Here is a 24,877-nt window from a genome sequence, read left to right on the forward strand (position 1 = left end):
CCACCGCCCGCCGGGCTTCGGCTGCCCACCTCAGATCACCGCCCCGGCGGCCGGTCCCCACCACCCCGTGCAGCCAGCCCTCGTGCCCCCGCTCACGCCCGGGCCACAGCCACCGAAACCGCCCCGAAAACCCGTTTTTGTGATAGCCGTGAACACCTTGGGGGCTTCCTCGCTTTCACTCGGCTCGCAGGGAGGTGAAACGAGAGCTGAGGTGCCACAGTTGTACAGCCCGTGCTTCTGCTGACAGAAAAACATACTACCTACACAACGCAGCAGAGATCAAAATTTAGTGGAACAAGTTCTAGGCAGATTCAATTTTATTGTTACTATTTCCATCCTACAGCCCTATAACCCCCTTCATGGATGAGCAGCTGRGAAGTTTCCAGCCCGCTGCAAGGCTGGGCTGGTGCTTCCTTTTCCCCAGCTTCAGAATTGTGTGGGGCAGGATTTGCTGCTAGGAACGTGGGTTTGGAGAGAAAACGTGTCTCAAGTAGTCCCTGAGGTGGAACGTTTGCAAAGAAGTCTGGACCGCATTTCCTGGTGACAGCCCACGTCTCAAGCTGCGTGCGTTGTCCCAGCCAGCCATCCCCCAACATCCAAGAGCAGGACAACCAAGGACATTTTGTCCTCGGCCTCTCCTCTTGCGGTACGACGTCTGGTCTGGTCATCCAAGAGAAATCCACCTACGCTAGGGTGAAAGTTGGCATTTGATGCAACTTGACCCACTAATTGCTTTGAAAATGAGGATCTGTACCTTGAACTACCCTCAAAAGCTGAATGGAAAGTAGGGGGACTTGACAGCTCAAAATTGGGAAAAAACACCCCAAATGAGGGGGTATTTTCCAATACTCACATTCTTCAATTACTCTGAGAATTATAGGCATATCAGAAAAAAGATGAAGACTGATATTCCTATTATATAAAAGATGCAAGGAAATAGCTTTCATTTCATAAGCTTTTTTTAAAAAAAAAAAAAGGGAAAAAGGTGAGCAAAAGCCTAATTCAAAAAAAAAAAAGAGAGATTTAAAGGTTACCCCTAGAGAGATAATAGTACCATAAAAAATATCTGGGCTTGAAAAATTAAGTTAATTCTGCAAAATCTGAATCCAGCATGACTTGTTTTACATTCAGCATATAAAGGTAAACAAGTTTTATTGCAGGACTGAGGTTTACTAATTTACAGGATTTCTCAGTGGCAACGCTAGTCCCTAGCAAATAAAGCCAGGACTACCCTGTGCAATGTAATATCACAAAGGCATTATATTAGGACCTAGAGTGTATACAAAGCAAAAAAAAAAAAAGAATATAATCAAAATGACTTTTTTAGTCATAATCTTGAACTTTAACTGTTTTACTTAATAGAAAGAGACAAGTCCTCAGGTTATTTAGAAACACGCATTTGTCTAGCTGAGTCAGCCTTTCTTCAGTTAAATTCTGGAAGTGCCCTTCACTCTCCAACAAGGGGGACAAAGAGGCCAATGCACTTTTCCTTAAAAGTTCAAGAAAATTCATGTGTCAGAGGGGAAAGAAAACAAAGAAGCCCAGCAGAGATTCTTTCTCAGAACAGAAACACAAAACTGGGAGAAGACGAGTCTTTAGCAGTGACAGAGGCATTTATGTGACCACCATCCCCTCTGACAGAGTCCCCCACAGCGCCCATGGCTGTATCAGAGCCATTCCTCCGTGTTGAAAGTCCCACGTAACAACCACACTAGTTCCAACAGCATACAGAATAATTACAATGATAGCTTATTTCAGTTCCCAAGAGGTTTGATTTTAAGCCCTTAATATAACAGTAACACAAGGAGTTCCTGACACCCGGTGTCTTGGCATATCCTTTGTGTACAAGTCTCAAATTATGTTTTTATGTGGTCACTGAATTACGTCTGACAAAATGCTTCTCATAGAAATAAGGAAATTATGAAAACAGTACAGAAACAAAATGAAGTTATAGTGAAATTGTTCTGAATTGATTTAAATGTATGCTATTTTTCCTGAAAAGTACAAAAGTTAACAGTTTGAATTTCTTAGGAGAGCAGACAAAAAAACACTCAGTACAAGCTTCTTCACACAGAAACACCATGTTTCAGCCTGTGTGGAAAAACTTCAGATTCCCTGATCTGCTGTGATCGTCAGTTTTCGGTTTTTGCCAATTATCTTAACAATGTTAAGTATCTTAAAAGTAAGTCCAGTGTAAACGGTATTTGGAGCATTAGCTCATTTCGTGTGCGCCAGAAAGGAACCATTATATGATTTTCAATTACCACTACCATTTCCTGGATTTTAATATGCAACAGAAATTGTAAGGCTAGATACCTCTAACCAATCCCCTGAGAATGTTTTCACTGAAAATTACTTATTAAGGAAAGAGAACTTGAGTTTATGTGTATTTTTGGTTGGTTGTTATATGTTAATATTCCACAAGATATACATTTCATTTACAATACTTAAACTACAAACTGTTTTTAAATTAATTTGTTCTCAGATTACAGTTCTCATTTTGTGATTCTATTGTGCTCTAATTTTTTTTTACATTTTCACTCAAAATACAAAAGTAAAAACAAGGTAATTTGTAGTTTAAGATATTCTTGTTCGTCTAAGAGAGCAGAATCTTAAAAAGGCTGTATTAAAAAAAACCCTAACACACCACAAATCTCAAATAGTTAAACTATGTGTTTTGAATGTCAAGGCATGACATATAAATAGTGCTTCATAACAAATGTTTGTTTAAATGTTGCCACTTGTTTCTTTTCATAGGGAGTAAAGACAAAACCACATAGCAATGATAACTCCTTATCTACACAGTCTATGATTCAACACTTTGCAGGCTGCAAAGAGGACAAAAGCAGCAAATGCTACCTGTCCTACTGCTTCTGAAAAGGTGGGGAAGCAGAGAGCTTGTCTTCCTTTAAACTCTTTTCTTAATGTCATAAACCCACTCAGCTAAACATATATTATGGCATAAAATCTCAATCCAGAGCAAGATTCTGTTGTGCTTGGTGTCAGACAGGGAAACTGATAAAGCAGCAATCCATATTTTAAAATGATTGCATTTTTTTTCCTTTTCTCCCCCCCCCACCCCATCAGACAGACAATATTTTAGGAGCCAGGAGAAGCAAACAAATACTGTTTCAGCTACCTGTTCTGATATCAGTCTAATCTGTGTGATCACATGAATTGATGACGTATACTTGCACATACAGCATCTATTTACTTATGCCACACTGTCTAGATCAGTCCAACTTCTCCCACCCTCAAAGGATCTCCAAGATCTGGCTTTGTCTTTGTAGGCTGTCAAAAATCTTGTCTTCACATTATCCATCTCCCATTTACCTTAAATCTACTTAAATAAGTCAGTGCCAAGAGTCTTTCAAACATTTCATTTTTGCCACACACCATCTTTTCTTCTGCTGGCATCATTTTCTCAACTGTGTTACAACAATTTCTATAGTCCCTATCTTACAATTTAGTTTTCTGTACATACACATCTCTTTTCTCTTTAGGTCATGATCTGACACTTCTCTCAATCACTGATAACTAGCCTCTTCACTGTCTTGCCTACTTTTCCTGCGATCTTACATCTTGTTTCTTATGAGTAGAACATACTCTCTAAATTAACATACAGAATTACTATCTCATATTCAGTCACAAGCCCTCCATTAGACACCAAGAGCAAGCTACACAAAGCTGGTAGCTAGGCAGGTAGTAGAGTAAGATTTTCTTCATTCAACAGAAAAACAAAAATACGGACTCTGAAGTATGCAGTTGGCTAAATATTATTTAATAACTGCAATATCACAGAAATCTCAAAGGAAGATCAGGGCTCCCTTTTGCTATGGACCACTGGCAAGGGCAGACTGCTAAAAATCTTACATGTGATGGGATGTTAAGAAATCACATATAAATTTCATTAATATTAGTGATGAAGTAACACAAAGCAGCAAAAAAAAACAAGAGTAACAGCACTCCCTTAGCATTTGGTGAGCTGGAGATGGAACGGCCAGCTTGCCAGTCTTTACCTACACTCAGTGGAATAGGTCCAGCAAAGTGCTCCAAGGGTGAAGGGACTACTTTAATTTTTATATATTGGAGTTTTAGTACAAGCTCACAAGAAACAAAAATGCCTTCATATGTCCTCATTACTCTTTTAGCTATTAGCTAGAAATGGCATGTGTACCAGAAGATAGAAACAAGTATTTAAACATTAAATCATTTACTTCTGCAAGAGATATGGTCTATAATACTACACATCCATCCTTCTATGACAAAAATGAAGTTTGTTTGTTTGTTTTATTTTTATTTTTTAAGATATTCAACTGATTACTGCATAGCAAAAAAACCCAAAAAACACATGAATTCCTACTGCTGGAGTAGTTAGGTTCTAAATGACAGTCTGTCTTTTAACTTGAAGGAAAAAAAGAGGGCCTGATAGATCATATTAAAAAAAAACAGGCTTTCTAGTGGATGCCCTATCATCTATATATTTATCTGCAACTTTAAGATTTGTATTGAAGATGAAACATTTCTTCCCATTAGTGACAAATAGAAACTAAACAAAAAATAACATACACTTAATCATTCTAACAGTCCCCAGGAACCAGATTCTGACTGCTAAACCCGATGTAAAATGCCTGCGTTTTACACTTGGGACAGAATAATCCAAGAAAACAGGACAGGCTGCTGTCTGAATGACCAAAGAGCAGCTTTGCAGAGAAGGACCTAAGGGTCCTAGTGGACAAGGGGAACAGCAGTCAGCAGTGCATCCTTGTCGCAATGAATGCTAACAAATACTGGCCTGCATTCACAGGAGAATGGCCACCAGGTCAAGAGAAGTGATTATTCCCCTCTACTTAAGCACTCATGAGACTGTATCTGGAGTACTGTGCCCAGTTTTGGAGCCCCCAATACAGGGCAGACATTGACACACCAGAGCAGATCAAGCGGACGGCCACCAAGACAGTCAGAGGGCTGGAGCACATGATGTGTCAACGTCTGAGGGAGCTAGGTTTGTTTGGCCATGAGGAAAAGGGAATATAATTGCTGTTTTCAACTACCTGATGGGGGTAATAAAAGGAGATGTGGCTGGACTCTCCTTCATGGTGTGCAGGCAAAGGACAAGAGGCACATTTGACAGCAAGGCGAATTCCAGCTAGGTTTAAGGAAAAAGATATTCACAGTGAGGGCAGTCAAGCACTGGAAAGGTTGTCCAGAGAGGCTGTGGAATTTCCATCCTTGGAGATGCTCAAACTTGGACTGAACAAGGCCTGCACAACCTGATCTGACTCTGAAGGAAGCCCTGCTCTTCTTAGCTCCTTTTAATCAGGCTAATATTATACTATCCTCAGTATACGGCAAGTATTACTAACATTGGGATTAAAATCCACACACTGTGCAGTCTTATGCCATAATCCACCTAGCTATTCTTTCCTCAGCAGTTATACACCGACCGTCTTCTCTGGCTGCCCCCACTGAATCCCAGGATATCCTTTAAATCGCTACATTTTCCTTAGGACTTCTCTGGTACTTTCAATGCCCAAACTCAACTGTCTTAGAGCCTCCTGATCCCTGACACTCACTCCCTCACTCATTTTATTAGCAGGCATCACATCACACTTTTAATCTAACTTCTGAAAAGCAACAGCAAGAACAGGGCTTTTTTTCAGGCAGTGCAGTTGTTTAAATTCATTTTTCACCTTCTTTCACCTGGCAAAAAATGTCAGAATTTCACAAAATTAGTTATTTGCAAATTATCCAGTCAGTCCTAAAGCCTGCTTTCTAGTCTAAAAGAGACCGAAATCTAACAAATCAAACAAATTTGATCTTTGTAGTTCCATGCCTAACACTGTGAGCAAAATTTTGCCCAAAACTAGATGCCTTTGCTACTGCAGCAGGTTAATGGTGGAAGGGAAAAAAAAAGTCCCATTTCAGAAGTCACAAGAAAACAGTTCTGGATGTGTACCCCACTGTATGGATTTTAAAGGAAAAGAACACAAACAAAATCATCGTAAACAAGTTAATTTTTTTCCTCAGCACTGAAGTTCAAATTACAACTTTTTGTTGTGCTTCAATTTCTTCCACCTTGTATTTTTTCTAAAAAAAGTGTACTTGATACAATATTTTGTTCATAGAAACAAAAGCGAAACTTTTGATATATGAAGGTCCACATAAAATCTTCATGAATCAGTGACATTTCTTTGAAAAAGTTTTACACTTTAAAAGTGTCTATCATAAATATTGAAAAGACACTTTAAGCAATTATAAAAGTATTTTAGATAATAACTCAGCATAAAAAATATCTTTCTTTATTAGGTTTACTACTTCCCTGAATTCATACTTATCCTAATGTAGAATTACAAGGAAGAAGGTAAATTAGCGGACTTGATTTTCTGAAATACCAATCAAAATACAGTAAAAACAGAACTATGTTTAAGAGTAGGATCCTCTTAAACTGATTTCCACAGTAAAAGCCTACCCTACTGAATTTGTCATAAATGAATCTGAGACAGTTTTCTCTTTGATAAACCTCAAGTAGCAATAGATCCAAGTGCTGACAGTAATCTACATACTTGTCATACACTTCTCTCGGGAAACTTGCCATAAGTGCCTGTGCAATTCTAGAAATAGGTAAGAACAAATAGCAAATATAAGCATTCTGCCACTGATGAATTCCCTGAAAATATCTCAGAGGGTTGGTGGGGTGGTTTTTTTGTTTTGTTTTGTTTTTTTTTTGCTTTTTCTTAATCTGGCACATAACTGAGGACATTCCTTAAATTACTTTTTCATGCAATGATAATTTTCTGCCAGGATACACGAGGATTTCTAAACATTGACAGTAGTGCTATTTACAGATCTCAGGACTGCAAGAGCACATTCTTATCACTGCTAACATTTAATCTCAAAGTAATGCTATTCTTTTTTATGCTGACGCTACTTTCATATTGCATCAACCCAGAAGTATAAAAATACTGAATGTAAAAAAATATATATATATTAACATGAAAGCAAAACTGCTTTGCTCAACAAATTTTAGAAGCCAAAATGGTTATATTTTTGGAAAACATTATTCAGTAAAGGAAACCTTAATTTAAAGCTCCTTGATGTTTCAAGTTGGGTTTTTCACTAGTGTCTCCTGATATGCAATGAATCTTCTCAAATTCATCTTCACATTGTCAAGAACACAGAGCTGATCTGCACTATATTCTCCTTTGCCTTCTTTTCGCATCTGTAAAACCAAAACATATATACTTTACTAATATAGAAGTTTTTTTCTGTTAGGTCATCTAAGTTTATAACAATTGTGTATATGTCCTCTAGCAAGCCATGATACTCATCCCTCTTGAGAACTCCAAAATAACATGTTCATATGCATATATACAGATCAAAGATTAGCAATACATTCCACAAGGCATTTTACTATAATACAGCATTTTACTATAATACATCATTACTGCCTATATCTGGCCATAATACCACTGGCATCCTACTTCAGTCATAAATTTGAAACATACTCTTATTTTCTGTATCTATTTTAATAAAAGACCTTGCATATCTAATGAATTAAACAACTGTAGCACTGTTCGTTATGTATTTGAAATGCACAGTGCTTGACTTTAAGACTATGAAAGTCAGTCTACAGGCTTCATCTGACTAAAGAAACAGTGCAATAAAGGTTGTTCTTTAAGTCAAAGACATTTAAAATTACAGCTTAGAAGTTTTGTTGTGTAACTCTTGAAAATACAGAATACGTGATCTATTTTAATTAACCAGCAACAGAACAAAAATACCCAGCCACAACTACAGCAAGCTAAAACCAAACGATGTCGATGTAACTTCAGAAGGGACTTCTTCCTTTCCCTTTCCCTCCAAATTAGCTGTACTTGGTCCTCCTCCAGAGACATCTAAAGGATTCACTTTGCAATGGTTTCAGAAAAACACTGTGATTTGGACATCAATAATGCTGATGGTGTAATGCAGATGTTACACTGTAACCTTAATGGTTACACAAACTGCAAAGTAAGTGTATTTGCTTTCCTCTAAAGCAGAATAGCAGGAACTTCAATGCTTTCACCATTTTATAGATGAATATATTCCTGCTTAATTATCTCTTTTAGCAGCCCAGATCTCAAAACTTAACCCACATTGTGTATTGAGACCCTGAGCTGGCTGCATTTGATGCCTACCCTCATTTTGAATACTGGCTGAAATTCTTTCAGTGCTGGGAGCAACTTAATCTGTACTGCTGCCTTTTCTGCTTCTTTACCATCTGCAAACACATCAAAAAGTGCATCCAAGGCTTCCCCTGCTACTACAAGAGAAGACTCTTTCATAGCAACCTCAAGAAGAAATTTTCCAATCATCTGAAATAAAAAAGAAAAATTGATTTTCATCAGTGTTTAAAAAAATTGAAAAAAGTACCAAAGCAGCTTCAGGCTTGAAATGAAAAGTTTGCTTTTTCACCTTTAGTGTTTCAGCTGTATCTTCTGCTTTTGCCAGGACACTGCCAGAAATTCCAAGGATGCTAACTACGTTGACTCTAACACTGGAATTGCTGCTGTGAATTCCAGCTTCACATAAAGCGATTAGCTGCTCAGGAGTCATACACTGTTTAGTAAGGAAGAAAACACATATATATTTACACTTCCAGGGAAGCTTCCAAGYAAGACATTTGGATCATTTGCTTCTACAGGAAAAACAGGCAAACTTGTAACAGAGAAGCAATACAAAAACCATGAATCCTGAAAATCTAATGAGCAAGAGAACAGTTAAACTCTCCCTTTCAACTTCTTAAACTATTTCCTCCAGAACATAATCAAGGCTGTCACAAAGCCAAAGGGAAAAAGTTTCAAGCCCAAAGGTGTTTTCACAAATTTACCTAGCTCAATAGCTATTTCCAGCTCATTACAACATACAATACAGAAATTCATTTTCACAGTTWAAAGCCAGAAAGGACCAGCAAACCATCTATTATTACATCTTGTATAACGAACTATTACGCTTCACTCTTATATTTAGCTCACTAATTTATGTCTGACAAAGATTCTAGAAAGACAACCAGCTTCAACTGCATGTCATCAGCAGATAAAGAATCCACATTTTTGGATGCTAATTTAGTAAAAAAACAAACAAACAAAAAACCTTGTCATTATACCCATCTCAAAGATGCTACATGGTGCGGATTGCTATTTTGCTTTCAAAATACCTTTCACTTGTTTACACGTTCTGAAGGCTATATATAAAATAAACTGTTCCTAGCAGATCCATGAAAAACACGGAGGTTGAACGCTGTTAAATCTGTACTTTCAGTGTTTACAGTTACAGGAGTTTAGCACTTCATTTAAACAGTTTTGTTTCAAAAGCTTTCCAGCATAATCTGACATGAATTTGAATCTACCAGAACATGAGTTTGAAACCTTTTACCTGGGAGATGCTCTTTGATGCCATTGTTTGTAAGAGAGCCCTCAAAGCACTAGTTATGGCTTCCAGGAATTCTGTGTCTTTAGGGAATTCTGTCAAAAAATTGAAACCAAAGCCAAAAGTTAAACAGGAAGATGAACAATATAAGAAGCAAAAAAATAGGAATGCCTTAATCCCTTAATTGTTCCTCCAGGTACTACCACAAACAGGAAAAGCTAGATTTTCAGACACTGGTCTTTAAGTTGTAACCATAGTGATTATTTTGAATTCAGTATTTATTGCACCTGGAGCTTAGATCGCAGTTATTTATGGTCCTCAATTTCAGACACATCCCTGGTTAAGACACTTATGTGACCTAACATATGGTACAAACTATCACAGAAGAGAAGCTTAAAAACCGAGTATCACATGTTGGCCACAATACTGTAACTAAGAAAACTACAGTAGCTAACTGGGTACTTAACTCCCTTCCTATGTCTTGCAAGCAGGCTTTTTGAGACTCCCCGAGCACTGGACTGTTTCCAGTTCACGTAAAGAACATATTTTCCTATGGTTCAATAACCTTCAGAAATGTACAGTTCAAACACTGCATTATTCTCGTTTAGCAACAAATTACTATTCATCAGTACCAGCTATCATCTTTGATACATACTCTAGATTTCTTAAAACTTTTTCCTCTAGTGTGTTCTTATTTTCTGGACTATTCCAGAAGCAGAAGCTCTTGACAATTTAATGCACATCTCCTTCCTTCCCATTTAAGCAACTAGGTCTTTATGCCTCTTTTTGACCCTATAAACCACAGAATTCCTTCTAACCACATGTTGGTATCTTCTCTGCTATATCTGGCAGTTTCTGTTAGATAGCATTTAACTATTAAAAAATATATATAAAGTATTAACAAAAATGGACATGAGCCATTAAACTAATTTATTATTACCCTCTCTCTTCAGTTGGCCACTTCTCAAGTTTCATCTAAGAACTTTCTGACTATTGCTAAGTATAACATGTAGGCCCTTGTAGTCCTGTTCTTCAAGCATGAGACAGGCAAATATTTTACATACACTTCCTCACATATGTCTTCATATTTATTTTCATTTCCTGCATTTTAGTTCTTCAAGCACTATGCTCTCATGAAATACGCTTTCTTAGTCATAACGTTTCCATAGATAGATCACATGCTTTTAATATGACTTTCGGAGAAAAGAGTGCGTTTTGCAGGCAGATGCATTTTCGAGCATCTATTAATACCATGTTGAACTATAYTACAGTGAGTAAGAACTATACACACCACACTTGTGGCTACAAATGAAGACACTCAAAAGAATGGAAGAAATCCCCACTTCTCAAGCTTCTAAGAGACTGGAAATGAAAAAGTAATGCATATACTAGATTTCAACAGATCTGTCTTATGAAAAAGATTTTTTTGTCAGTTTTGAGAATCAGCAGACTTTTCCAGCCTGTAGGAATATCTGTGGATTTTTTGTAGAGTCATGCCATATAACTGATCTTAAAACAAAACACATTATTAGAATAGTTTTAGATGAAGCAGCCCATTAGGGAACCAGATCATCAATCTAAAATCAGCTGCTTACATTTTTTTAAGTACCAACATCAGCTTCTCTAATGTCAGTAACACACAGATCACAGGGTAAACGGTCCAATGGTATTATTGGAATGACGCTAATCTGATGTATGAGATGACAGGAGGTAGCTGGCAAAACTAACTACTGCCTATCTGTACTGGACCATTCATTAGTATTGATACTAGCAGATCTATGGGGAAGCCATCATGATATTTCTGTGACGTAATGTGTCTTGGAGGAATTACAGAGGATGCATTATAGCATCCACCAGGATATGTTTGATATTCCAGAACATTGTCATTTTTAGAAAAACAAAATTATCCAATTTATTGCCTTCTGCATTCAAGTCAGATCAACATCACAGCAGGAAGTCTGATAAGCAGCTTTGATATTTAGTCTCAAGAATTTTGCACACTTTCTTATTATATTTTCAATAAAGCTATACGACCACATGCATAATGCATGTTCTGGAGACACAAAGGCTGCTATCTTTCCCACTGTAATAAGTATGCACATTCTGGAGATTTTTACAACAACCATTTTTGATAATTTCCTAAGATTCTGGGAAAAAAGTGATATAAAAGACTGCTGGATACCCTTCATTTCAGGTGGCTGTTTAGGTTAGTTGGCACATTTGAAAGGAAAATGTCTCGTCTTCTTCATGATAAAATCGTTGATTGGTGAAAAACAGCTATTATCACAAATATGATATCAAGCAAAACAGTTCTGGTCTCACAGCAAGGCAGGGTTCATCCATTAGCTTTCCGTTTGCACACATAGATGTAAAGCATATCCTCTCATGAGGAGCATGCTTGCTCAGGACGCAATCTGGATAAACAGATTACATCAGGATACACTGTTTTGTCAGCATGTTTCCAGCATTCAGGACCCTTGTTTTGAAGACCAAGGGTATAAAATTAATAAAATGGCATTAAAACCACTTAATAATATGCTTGGCCATCTTATATCTATATGATATAGGCCAGCAAGCCCTCTTTACTAAATGGCTTACCCGCTCTAGAAAAGACTAGCTGTGAGAGATGCTGTGCAAGTGACTGAAGTGCTGAAGCTCCTCCGAGACAATCCACATCTGACACTAATAAAATGCTGTGAAGACATGTCAAAGCTCTACACTGCACTGTGTTCAGCCTGAAACAAACAAACAAGCAACGCACTTAGCAGATCTCTTCATAAATGAATGCTGACATTCAGACAAGGATCTTGAATTAAGTAAGACTGTGATCCACTGTGCAGTTTACACAAATATTTGTATCTCCCTATTGCAAATCACATATCAGATCTGCATTATCCAAATCTTAAAGCAACCCAAAGATGGACAATCCTTCTAAGAGTTCTGTAACAACTGAATATACATGAAAAATAGTAAGAGAGACAACAAAATGCCTACTTTTTAATTAATGGTTTCCAAGATGGATTGTGCATACAGATGTCTAGAGCAACACTGTTCGGAAAAGCAGTTTTTTCAAGAATCTAGGGGGGAAAAAAAAAGGTTTAGCAACAAAGTTTGGGTTTTTTGGTTGTTTTTGAAGTGCACAGGGGAAAAGTTAGAAATTTTAGTTTAATGTCAAACAGGTACCTCAAACTACATATTTCAAATATGATTTTCTTCAAAGTTCTCTAGGTAGCAGAAGTCTCACCTGCTGAAAATGCCAGAAACTTCCTCAATTACTCATATATGATGCAATTATAGACTGAGTTTAGCATAGTATATTTTAAGTATCCAACCGTACAGAAGGCAATTTTCTAAGTCTCTCCTGTTCTTTTTTTTTTTAGATCTTCTTAGATATTCTGCTACAGAATGCTCAGATAGCTGCACAGCCCAAAGACCTTGCGAGAAAACTTGCATTGCTTGTTAGTAAATACAAAGACCCCTGAATGTTATTCATCTCACATCTTGACATTTTTGTTCAGAATTCTGTCACACTGCTGAACCAGTGTAATAACTAGTTCAAATGAGGAATTTTACCTTTACAACCCCAAGTAAGAATGAACAAAACAATTCTGAAACAAGAAGAATTTGAGTTCTTGCCAGGGTCAAATGTTGTACTTCACGTATTAGGCACAGAACAGGGAAAAAGAGGAACACGCACTTTCCAATACTGACTAGTGTCGCTCACATACATTACCTCGACCTCACTTAGCTAGCACAGAAATTTGGCAGCTATTCTTCTACTCAATGCTCCCTTTCTTTTTGCATGTAACCCTTTTCATGTCCAAATCAAGAAATAACCTTTATAGTTTTAAAAAAGCCAAATAAATAAAAAAATGCATCAGGTTTCTGAAACGTAAAAACCTTCTATTCCAACTTATATGAAGAAGTTATTTAGGTCAAATCAAGTCATGTGATTGCACTGTATCTCAAGGACAAAAAAAAAGAAGAAAAAAAAGAGCAAGCTAAAGTGATTTTAAGAAGATCTTTCCAGCTGGATTGGGATAATTTGTTTGCCTAGCCTAGGATACAAATCAGGCACAAAGGAAAGATTATATTTTAGTTCCAACAGATGATAAAAGACAGTACCTTCTTTGGAATGAGGTAGTTCAGAAACGCTGAGTTAACCTCATCAGAGAGGCATAGAGGTGACATTAGCAGCCCACTGCCCTCATTGTATGAATTTTCCATAAACAAATCGCTTTCATCACTGCTGGAGAGTTCCTCCCATTCATCATCAGAGGGATCTGAGAACAGAATATAGACTATTAAATATAAGAGCACTCATGCAATAGGTACCCCACATCTGATTTATACAAGGCACCAACTCTTGGTTTAAGTCTTTATGGTCTACTGCTCCATGAAGTCCACACAAAAGCAAGTGCCATCAAGCCACAGTTATAAATATCGTATCATTTTTGTTTAAACTTTTTTATTACAATACTTATTTTACATTCACTCAGGGAACAAGTATTCTTATGAGGGATATTCTCCACACACAGACATTTCACTTGCTGATATTAACTACGCTTTGCTTAAAGATATCCAAAAGGTATAACAGAAACACTTCATGAAACATTTACTAAGATTTAAACTTGAATGGTACCAGTTTACTTTTCACAGGTGGATTCAGGTATTCAAATATACCAGTTTAACTTAACTTGTTTTTCCTAACTACTGTAAACAGTTTAAGGCAACTGTTTTCTCTCGCAATACTGAGGCCACAGACAGATGTCATCTTCTGGCATTAACTGGAGAGGATGGAGATGTTACTGTCCACGCAGCAAGGCCAGGGAGAAGGACAGTACGACAGGCAAAGGTAGCCAGAGCCATCCAAATCATCTTTGTTCACCATTTCAGGTAACACACTCTATGCAAATTAAACTAGGTTAAGGAACATTTACACAATTTACTCTGCTAGCAGATCTGTAAGCGCAATACTCTAAAATCTGGAGGAAGGTTGAGGTAATATTATCAACTGGCACAGCTACTGCAGAGTGAATATCTGCCCATGGCTTAAGGCTGACTTGGCCTGACAAGCACAAGCTAAGTTGGTCATATATATTTAAGCTGATATATCTATGTCCACAGGGTTTACACTGATTTATCTAAAGTTGTTTTAAACCTGGTTACATTTTAACTGGTACAAAATTGGTGTGTACACAAGTCCTAAGTCTACATGTTGGAATGATTCTCTTCATTGACAGATGAAAGTTCTGCCTGCATAAATAGGTCAGGCTATCTAACTACTGTGACGAAAAAAATTAGATCCACCCCCACGTAATTTTGTCTGCCAACATACAATCATACGTGATCCAGTTACTATAGTAGCTGTACTGCAATAGCCACACACTTTTTCTGTGGCAAAAGCAAGGTAAAATACATTCACTTAAAATATAACAACAGAGGTATAAATGAATGTACAGTGCAGTAGCTTAAGAATATATTTAAAGGTGAAGAATATATTTAAAGGCTGTTTATCTGATGCACATTAATTCATTAAGCTGTGGTTGCTTGATCACATGGGCAACTTTTTTTTGCTTATGGTAATATCCAGTTAATTCTACAACTGTAATACATTGGTGTTAATAGCCTTTGCAAGAGAAAACCATTCTGTTTTATGCACTGCCACCCAAGGCCCTGCTCCATTCTGGCAATAAGAACGAAAAAAGCAGATCCTCCCCCCCTCCCCTTCATTCAATCTCTTGCCTCTTCTAAAAAAAATTCCATTTGCATCTTTACAAAGCAAAGAAAAAAATTCTTCTTTGAAAATTAAATAAAAATGACATTAGCTAAACATGCAATTCAGCAACAACAAAGAAAACAGCAGCTAAATCACAGTTTGCAGTGAGTGAGAAGACACGGGGCAGAGCAAAAACCGGACTCTAGAACATTAGCCCATACCTAAGACCAGATTTATTCCATATCAGATGGAGATACAGAAGCTTTTCCAGTGGTAAACCCATCTTAACTAGTGCTGGTCACCCATGGCCTACAAATTGGACAGCAATGCTGGAGTCTCCCGACTTCCTTCCTGTGTCACCRTTAATGGGGCGAGCTCCCTGCTTCTCCTCCCAAATGCCAGCCAAGATTCAGTAAAACATCTCACTTGCAAGTCTAGTTATTTCCCTTAGTTCTGTGGCAAGCTGAGTGTTTCCATGAACTCAGCATAATGGCTAAAGCTATTTTAGTCCTCACACGACTCAAAAATTAAATGAACAGCTGCCTCTGGATTCCTCTTAATTCCTACAGACTAGATTTCTGTCTGCCCATGAATGGGTAAAGTACTGTAGTGAAATACAACACAATCAACCTTACATTACATTGAGTGAATGGCAGAATATGCAGCTTATCCACAAGAGATTTTCCAATTAAAGGGGAGAGCTTATGAATTACAGCTCATTAGATGAGAAATGCAGTTATGAAAGGAGCTTCATATACTAGGTGCAGAATTTCCTTGCGCTGTAAAAGAAAAAAAATCACCATTGGGAATATCTGGGTATTACTGAGTTTTTTATTAGAAACTGAAAGATCTACTTACAAAGTTATCTCCTACACAATTACGTTTTTTATCAGGCTTAGGAACTGTATTAGTAATTACAATTTCCAGTTTTTTTTGTTTTTTTTTTTAAGCAGAGTTTGAAAATCATTTATTTATTTTCCTGATGATTTGGAGAAAAGCTAAGAAAACTGAATATCAGAGTTCATAGAAGATACAGAATATCTTTTTCCTAACCTCCTGCCAGAGCAACAGCTTTTCTTTTTCCTCCAGGAGAGCTCATAAAGGTGGAACTCTGAACAACCCAAATCTGTACTGCTGTCAAGAGTTGCATGTAAAGCTGTCTCTCCTCCTCCTTTTGCAACACTTGTAGTATCAAAACTAAATCCCAAACAAGAAAAGCAAACTCTGCTTCAAAAAAACTGATGCCCCAGTCCTGCAACAGAATTCACAGTCATATTGTATCAGATTAACTGTCAGACTGTGCTCTAACTCCCTAACAAAAAAATGGTTACAGTATGTTTTACGAAATTTCTATTCTGCACAAGTTTTTTTTTTTTTTTGTCTGTTAAACACGGGCACATTAGAGGAAAACCTTACTCTAATTCGTACAGGTTTTGTTGTATCAGAAAAATATACTTAAGTAATATAAATTATTTAAATGAGGAAAAAATATATACTTAAATTAGTAATAGTCATTATTATTGTGATTCTCAATCAGATGAGGGCATTAGGGACCACAAATCTACATGCATTCACCCTCAAAGGTTAAGATCACCAAATAGCCAACTAAACATGACCTATTCCAGAAACAAAAGACCGCACAACACTAGCAATAAGAGATTCCTACAGACCTTCGCTGCAGCACATGTTAACGATGACTTCCAGAGCAGTCTGCTGAGCCATCAGTAAGGCTGTCACTTCTTTCAGCTCCCACTTATCAGACTAAAAAAAGAAAAAAAGATGAACCAAATTTAATTTTGGAAAACAACATTTCAGAGCACTTTAAAGTAGCTAGGCTGTCAGTGAAAAATACAACCCAGCCACTAGGAAACACCATCCCACCCCAAGCCAATTTATTTTTTCACAAGAGGCATTAACCTGTCATCTTTACYTCTATTTGATGCTTCAACTGTACCAGTGAACAAATTTTACATTTAAAAATCCTACCTGCACTAATGCAGGTCATAATGCAAAGGAATTAACAAAATGTAAAGTCCTATACTTATTTCTGGTTCTTTTTTCCCCCCCATGCATGCAATATGCATTTGTTAAGCTCTCTGCAGTTTCTACACATGACTTAACACTTACAACCATTAGACGTCTCATTTACCTTAGGCAGCGATCAGGAACTTCCTGTGCTAGCTATACGTAAGTGTCAGGCCTAAACTTTCCACTAGAGGAATACAAGAAAAGCACATTTTCTTATCATCTGTATTGTGCCACTTGACATTTCAACCATTTGTAACAAAATTCTCCACGTTCAGCTTTGAAGTTTTAGCTAAAACAGTCAAGCCACTTGTGAGAATAAGATCAGTAACATTATTAGTTAGTTATTCTGGCTAACACTCAGTTAAGAACAAGTCAGATGCACCAAGCTCTCTGAGAGCCAGTCAGCTATACTTACTGGAAGTAGGTCTGAAATGTCATTTTCTCTTCTGACTTTTCCTTTTGGTATTTCTTCCATTTCATCGTCTTCACTCAAAACACAGTTGTCTATAACATCACTCATATTTTCCTCAGYTTCTGCCTCTGCAGCAAGTTTTAACCTGTTTTTTTCAGCTTCATTCATACGAATAATTGTTTCACCAGCATCTACTTCTAATGATTCTGAGAAAACCTTCAAGACTGCATTAACCATGCTTGCCAGGCTGCCTGGTGGAATGGTGTCCTTGATATTCCACATAGTGCCTAAACATGAGACAGTTGAAATATGAAAATTATTAAAATACTCAATTCACAGCTCTGTAATAGCCATTTATTTTCTAAGGACACAGCCTCCACTAGTTAAAATACGCAGTGCTTATATTTCAGTACAAATCATCAAGTCTTTTCTTTATAGGCTTGCATTTTTTTTTTTCTGTTCAGAACTTCACATGCTAATCTGTCTGTTGTGGCCAGACCTTAAGCTCAATTTCAGCATGTAAGCATACACAGAATATTTATATGGGGCAATCTTGATGATGCTTTTTACCTCAGATAACAAACCCCTATGAGATAACCACTTTTTAAGGATTCTCAAAATTAAACAGATTTCTTATACTCCAGAACCAAAAATCAGCCTGGCCGATCATCTGAGGTAGAAAGAGGAATGCTAGGTAGAGAGCTTGAGGTAATAAGCCTACGCTTGGTAAGATCAAGACAATTCCTACACTATTTATTACTGACTCATTTTACTGGTGAAAACCAAATGAACATTAAAAAAAAAATCACGTTAAACAGGTATTGACTTCAGAATCAAGTATTTGAGACAGTTTTAAAACTAGTTTCAGATATTTGGGGTATATTTCACTCCGAAACACAGGAAAACAAAAATCTCAAGAGGCAAAAATAACCTTATGAACAATCCGTCCAGGCTTTGCTTATAGCCAGCGTTAGGATATCATCACGATTAGATGTCGAGATGATAGCAGAGTTAAGATGATAGAGAGGTTAAGCCTTCTGCTCCCTCCCTTGCCACCAGTGCCATCCATCACAAAACAAACGGATCTCTTCAGATGCTGTACCTGCTATCAGTGTTCTCAACAGGATATGCTTCATTGTGCTCTCTGGACACAACATAACAGTTTCCAGTACTTGCTGTGCAGAGGAATTGAATGAAGAAAGAAGTTCGGGATTATCCTCTGTCACTGCCTGTAAGCAGTTTGCTGTAGCAAATAAAAAAAGAATAATTAATTAACAAACCCAACAGTAGCTTTCACTCTCCTAATGAGAAAGCATTATCTTCCTGAAAGCTGGGGTAATGAAACACAAACACAGGAAAAAACAGCTTGATACAATACCATATTGTAATGATATGACACAGGCCTTCACAAATCATGTTGTACATTAAAAGACGTCCTCTGGCAGGACTGTATGTAAAACAGGTGAGGACAGTATCATGCCAGACATGGGACTAGCCATATTCATTTCAGCTTCTCAAAAATCAGTTTCTCCACTGGATACTGACTAGGAAAAACAGCAAAAAATGTGGCAAGTACATACAACAGTAAGACCATTGTAAGACTATAGTAGCGATAATACTGATAAAAATATGTTCAAAGTGAAAGGAGATGTTTCATTGGKTTTTTTTTTCAAGTTAATTATGTCCTTTGCTCTACAAGAGAAACTCTTCATTACAAAAAACAGAAAACAAAACAGAAGAACAGCCTCCCTCAACACACTTTCTTTCCACAAAACTTTTCCTCCCATGTAACCACCAAACATGCCATTCCCCTTTGGGCTGAAAACAAGCAAAACAGATGTCAACTTCTGAATGATCTACTGTTCAGAAAAGCAATTTAAAATTTTATATTCAGTGTGAACTTTAAATAACACTAAGGCAGGTGCATCATTCAATGAATGTGACATCAATGTTACATTCATATAATAAAGAAAAAAAAAATCTTTAGATCCTTATCTTCTCTTTTTACCACTTACCTACTGAAATAGCCAGATCCACATTTGTGGAAAATTTCTTCATATAATGTAATACAGCCTCCAGACACCCTTCTTTATTGAATATGGATACTGCTGTATTGTTGCATTCACTATCACATAAAAAAGATTAATAAAATACATTTCCAGGGAAAAACTTACTGTAATAAAATTTTAAGTAACATGTACTCAGCATTTCTAGCATTTGTATTTTAAAAACCCGTCTAAGAATTACACATTAGTCCCAGAGCTATCCTTCATTACTGAGGTTATGGTGAACTCTTCATAAAGTGGGGAGCGGTTGGAATACCCTGGATACCTTTGAGCAAAGCTGGCTTCTGTTAGCTACTTCTTCACACTTTGTTCTGGAGTTTATTAGCCTAAACACAGTCTCATGCAAACAGACAGACCAGCACGAGCGTAAAAGGCAGTACAGCTTCCAGCTGCAAGCCAGACTGGGGCTTTCTGCACCAGCTGAAGCCTTCATCCACAAACCCACTGATAACAGAGAACGGGCTGTTGCCTCTCACATCTAAGTACTCATTTACTCTAGAAAACTGATTGCTACCTGACATTCAGAAATGCATGCTGAAGCAATACAAAAATGCACCATGTAATCGGCTAACTAGCTGGACTTGTATTTCTTCAAATTTTTACAGCTATTTCCATTTTTATGCTAGAACATTAATACAAGACAAACTCAAAGCATGGGACCTAACTAGCTATGTGGCTCCTCAAGAATTTATTTTTTAAAATATTATGGCTCAGCATCAATGCCAGCCCAAGTTTTATCAGTGCCAAACTTAGCAATGATGCCAGTGGTTCACTATCATTGCCACAGAGTTCAAAATACAGAAGTGATTTATAGCACACTTAAAGAACATGGTCCTGTTCCAAAGCACTTACGTCTGCAAAAGCAATAAAGAAATGAACACTAAAATGGATAGTCGAGTCAGAGTTACAACCAGGGGTCATATATTCTGCATAAGGTGCCGAGAAAGCAGTTTCTGTACTGTTCTWGATTTCAGTCATGAAAAAAACAGATTTAGAAATAAGGCCTCAAGCCAGCAGCCATTCCATATAGGCAGACATACAGGCAGTTCCTCTGAAGTACTGTATAGTACAAGACAAACTCTATGCGGACTGAAGTGTGTAACAACATGGAGCTGCTAAAATACTGAATCAAAATCAACAGCAAGAAAACAAAGTTCAAGGAGAACTTTTAGCACAAGTTTGCATTGCTTCAATGTTCATAGCTATATCTGTATTAATAGTGTTGCTATTTCTCTTTGTTTGCCCAATGTTTCTAATGCAAATTACTCATGGAACCATTCGCATTCTTTGTCACATAATTGAGTAGATTTGTATCAGTGCCTGAGTCACTAAAGGTTAGTTAGTCCAAACACTTAATTTAAACTTTGGGAAGACCTGCACAGGGAGGAAGAAGTGAAGAACTCCTCATATTCCCAGGGCAATGGAGTCCACTGATAGGAAATTAATTTTTTCCATCTCCCATATTACAATAAGGATCTACAGGAACTGCATGCAAGACCACAGAACCCAAACTGTACAAGTGTCTTCAAAGAGACTTTGACAGAACACTTTCAGAAAACAGTATCAGAATTTAGGGTGAACAATCGATGGAAATAAAATTGTCACACTCCTTAAACAAATGACCAACTTTGTGCACTTTTAAAATCCTTCACTTACAAAGCAATCTATAACAGAAGATAAACATATTTCAGATCAGATGAGGACTCGCCATTTATTATGCAAAGCACAAGTAGGAGCAACATGATCAGAAGTGAGAATCAGCAACTGAATAATCTTCCCCTGCAAGGAGAGCTATTTCCCTTCTGCCTCAATTATCATGTAAAACGTTTTCAGGAGCAATCTGATTTAGCTCTTCTAAGAGGGCAATGTTAACACGGAACTTACCACACATTCCACAGCAAGTTAATAGCCTCATTGGCTATGTCTTCAACGAAATTTTTGTTCATTTCTCTGCATTTCTTTGGAGAGAGCTGATTAGCGTCTAGTGCAGCGCTACACTACAATCAAATAAGAAAACTGGGGTTGGGAAACAAACAAGCCAAAAGAAAGAACAAAAACCTAAAACTTTCAAAGCAGAGAAAATTTAGAGATCTCTCATCAAGTGTTTAGTAGCAGCAAACCTGACTATTTTCCTATTCTCTATGAAAACTGGGCCATAATGGAATTGAATCATTGATTTCTCTCCCTGGTAGAAACAGACTCTCTTACAGTACTTGCTTTGCATTTGATAGTCTTCCGAAGCATTTTTTTTGCTAAACAAATACTTAGCAAGTTTAGAACCTGAAATGCTGCTTCTTGTTAATACAGTTTTTATGTAATTTTCAATAGTTCTAACCACATAAACTAATTCAGCTATGTATCTTGCTACGCTTCACAATAATGCTACTACCTGTATTTTGTAATGGGGAAGAAACATAGAGACAATGATGGTATTGCTCAAGGCTGCTCATATGAAGAGCAAGGAGACAAAAATCAGTGCAACCCCTAAACTGCACTGCAACACCTGGACCAAAGAAAAAATTCAATACAGATTATTACAATAGCAGTAACTACCCAGCTGTAAATGAAAGCACTGATTTAGACAACACTGTTTACTAAAAAAACTCAGCAGAAAAATGATGCAACATAAATGTTGGCTCTGAATACTGACTGACAGAATAGGCTTGTCTTGACTAATACTCAAGACTAAAAGTCTCCAGACCATCTATGCAAAAATCATTCCAGGCAGCAAACATCATCATGGACCCATATTAGTGGGCCAGGAAGCAGAAACAAGTGTTTGCTTGAAATCTCTAGAATTATTTCTGTACTATCTTTCAAGAAGTTGCACAGTAAGAGTTGTAGCAGTGTAAGTTTACTTAGCAAATTCTAATGATATAATGATAAGATGTATTCTATGAATCCACCTGGCTGGTATTCAAAATGTATGGTATTTACATTCCTAAAGGTAAAGAAACACTATTAAATCTACCACAAGGCTCTTTTAAAGATCTTATCTTGAAAATAGCTACAAAAATGGAACTATTTTTGAGACAAGGATAATTCAATGACTAGATCAATTTTAAAATCAGAATAAAAACAAACACACCTCTTTCAGAAGTGCGACAAGGGGTGTCATGATGTCTTTTGTCACCATGTCATCACAGACTTCAAATCCTCCACAAGCACTGAGATTTCTGGGAAAGATCAAACACTTTGGATCAGATACAATACCTTCTAGGAATGTTTCCAAAAAAAAAAAAAAAAAGCATTTAATATTTTTTCTCTTAAGGTTATGATCCATTTTAAAATGAAATGTATCTGCTTAATCAGTAACTTTAGTCTTCTACCTTTCTAACAAAAAATAAGTTTGGTGTTAAAAAACAAAACAGATTTCACTTACCCACTTATTTGAACTAAAATATGACTTCTGTCAGTTAATTACTCAACGAGTATAAGATACATCACAAACTAGCTCTATTTCTGAAGCAAATGGTAACATATTTTTGCACATGTAATGCAAGTTGTTGGTCTGAACTCAGAATGGCAACTCAAAACAATGCTGTCAAATATTTACAAGTTTTCTCAAAAAGCTAGCTATTTGCATTTTCTAACTAATCCACTGCTCCTGCAATGTTATCAGGACAAAAAATACTATACCAACAGCATTCAGATGGTCTGTATTGCTTCATACAACAGGGTTTTTCCTAACTTAAGGACAGAAAACAATTCATTCCACTGCAAGCAGGTAAAATGATAGTAACTAACCCAAAGCCTGTTCCTGCTACGAAAGCCTCGCGGCACCCTGCTGGAGCAAGAAAGGCCGCTCTTTTGTGGATCTCAATACGGGGATTCATGCATGCTTAATCATAACAGAGACGAAGCAAGAGATTGACATTCCAGTTCATGAACAGTAGAAACCCACGCTCTTATTTACCAGGCCCAGAGTACCTCGTTCTAACTCTGAATATTAATAACTGCTTACCGGAGAGCCCCTGCAGCTGTCTCACGAACAGCTAAACTGTGATCCAGCAGCATAGGCCCCAAACAGCGGACAACATCTCTCTGCAAAAAGGCTGGGATTACATGCTTCTGCTGCAACAGTTTGGAAATACTGGCACAGGCRTACTCTCTCACTTCAGCACTTGGATGCTGTAGCTGCAGAGACACAAGCACGGTAGATTTGGGGGAAAAATGAAGCTGGAAGGTTTTACTGAGCRGAAAAAAAAAAATCTGCCTTTTGATTTGCAGACCACAGCATTGTAGCTCCTGTTTTTTCACTTCTAAATAGAATCAAGAGATTCTAACTTCCATAAATATTTTAATTTCTCACCCGGGTTGTGTGTGTTAACTACATGACTGGATGAATCTTATTCTGGCTGTTTAACAARAGAACCATTGTTTAGACACAGATTTGACACTAGCAAGACCTCATTTCTAGTTTTGATGACCATGCTAAAAAGAAGAAAATGCACACGAGTGGGGAAAAATACTATCAAACGAACATGATGGACACAAGAAACGATACTGTTAAAGAAAGTCTGAAGAATCAAAAAAAGGCAAAGACATAACAGTCTTCACCACAAATACACCTGCATAAGACGCCAAGGAGCAAATGGTCTCTATGTCCACAACACAACGCTGGCTTGCACTGCAACAAAGAAATTTAGGTTTGATATTAGAATTGCTAACCATAAAAATAATAAAATAGCAGAACTGAAGGTTATGGAATTTCCTTTATTGAGGAAAGGTAACGGAGAAGGCACATATCTGCAGAACGGAGTGGGAAGGAGCGGTAAATCAGCTCCCACCCCACTGAAAACAGACAGAGAAGTCTCAGTACATCCCCACTCCTGCATGCATGTATTTCTATACTTACTTTTTGGCTTTAAAAAGTTAGTCTGCGAAAATAACGAAGCAGTGACTCGTTCAATCAGTTCAGTTAAGTGAACAAACAGGGCTTAATTAAGGAAAACAGAGATTTTTACCTCTGACACCGATGTAACACACGCCTCTTTGGCCAGCGACGCTCAAGGCCAGGCCAGCGGAGCACGGCGAGCGGGCGGCCGAGCGCAGCCTTTCAGCGCGGTATCTGCTCTCAGCAGCTTCTCTCGCGGGGCTTCCGCGCTCCTTTTCCCTCCTGCTCCCCGCCGGCAAGCGCCCACACGAGGCGCACCGAAACCGCGGCGCCCCCGGCCCGGCCCGGCCCGGCCCGGCCCGGCGATGCTCTGCCTCTGCCCCTGCCCCTGCCCCTGCCCCTGC

The 24,877-nt window shown here is 37.6% G+C and overlaps 1 protein-coding gene across 5 annotated transcripts; it reads right to left on the reverse strand.

Annotated features, from left to right (window-relative positions):
- Positions 1 to 164: 164 nt before the first annotated feature.
- Positions 165 to 24,819, reverse strand: HEATR3 (HEAT repeat containing 3). 5 transcript variants are annotated; one of them, XM_026068848.1, is made up of 18 exons: positions 24,604 to 24,819; positions 24,208 to 24,266; positions 23,601 to 23,773; positions 22,725 to 22,812; positions 21,521 to 21,633; positions 19,586 to 19,695; positions 18,673 to 18,813; positions 17,574 to 17,857; positions 16,801 to 16,891; positions 13,537 to 13,694; positions 12,406 to 12,488; positions 12,010 to 12,146; positions 9,418 to 9,506; positions 8,458 to 8,601; positions 8,181 to 8,357; positions 7,079 to 7,222; positions 5,694 to 5,703; positions 701 to 5,149 (listed from the first exon to the last, which is right to left on the reverse strand). In XM_026068848.1, the coding sequence occupies exons 2-16, from the start codon at positions 24,211 to 24,213 to the stop codon at positions 7,103 to 7,105; spliced, it is 1,914 nt and encodes a 637-aa protein (XP_025924633.1). In that variant the 5' UTR covers positions 24,214 to 24,266; positions 24,604 to 24,819; the 3' UTR covers positions 701 to 5,149; positions 5,694 to 5,703; positions 7,079 to 7,102. The 5 variants fall into 5 exon arrangements, with proteins under 5 accessions (XP_025924634.1, XP_025924633.1, XP_025924632.1 ...); XM_026068849.1 differs by lacking the exons at positions 701 to 5,149; positions 5,694 to 5,703 and adding an exon at positions 165 to 688; XM_026068847.1 differs by having other exon boundaries at positions 701 to 5,703.
- Between the last annotated feature and the right edge of the window lie 58 nt (positions 24,820 to 24,877).

This window comes from Apteryx rowi, unplaced genomic scaffold, assembly GCF_003343035.1.
Source record: "Apteryx rowi isolate R43461 unplaced genomic scaffold, aptRow1 scaffold_28, whole genome shotgun sequence".
Lineage (NCBI taxonomy): Eukaryota > Metazoa > Chordata > Aves > Apterygiformes > Apterygidae > Apteryx > Apteryx rowi.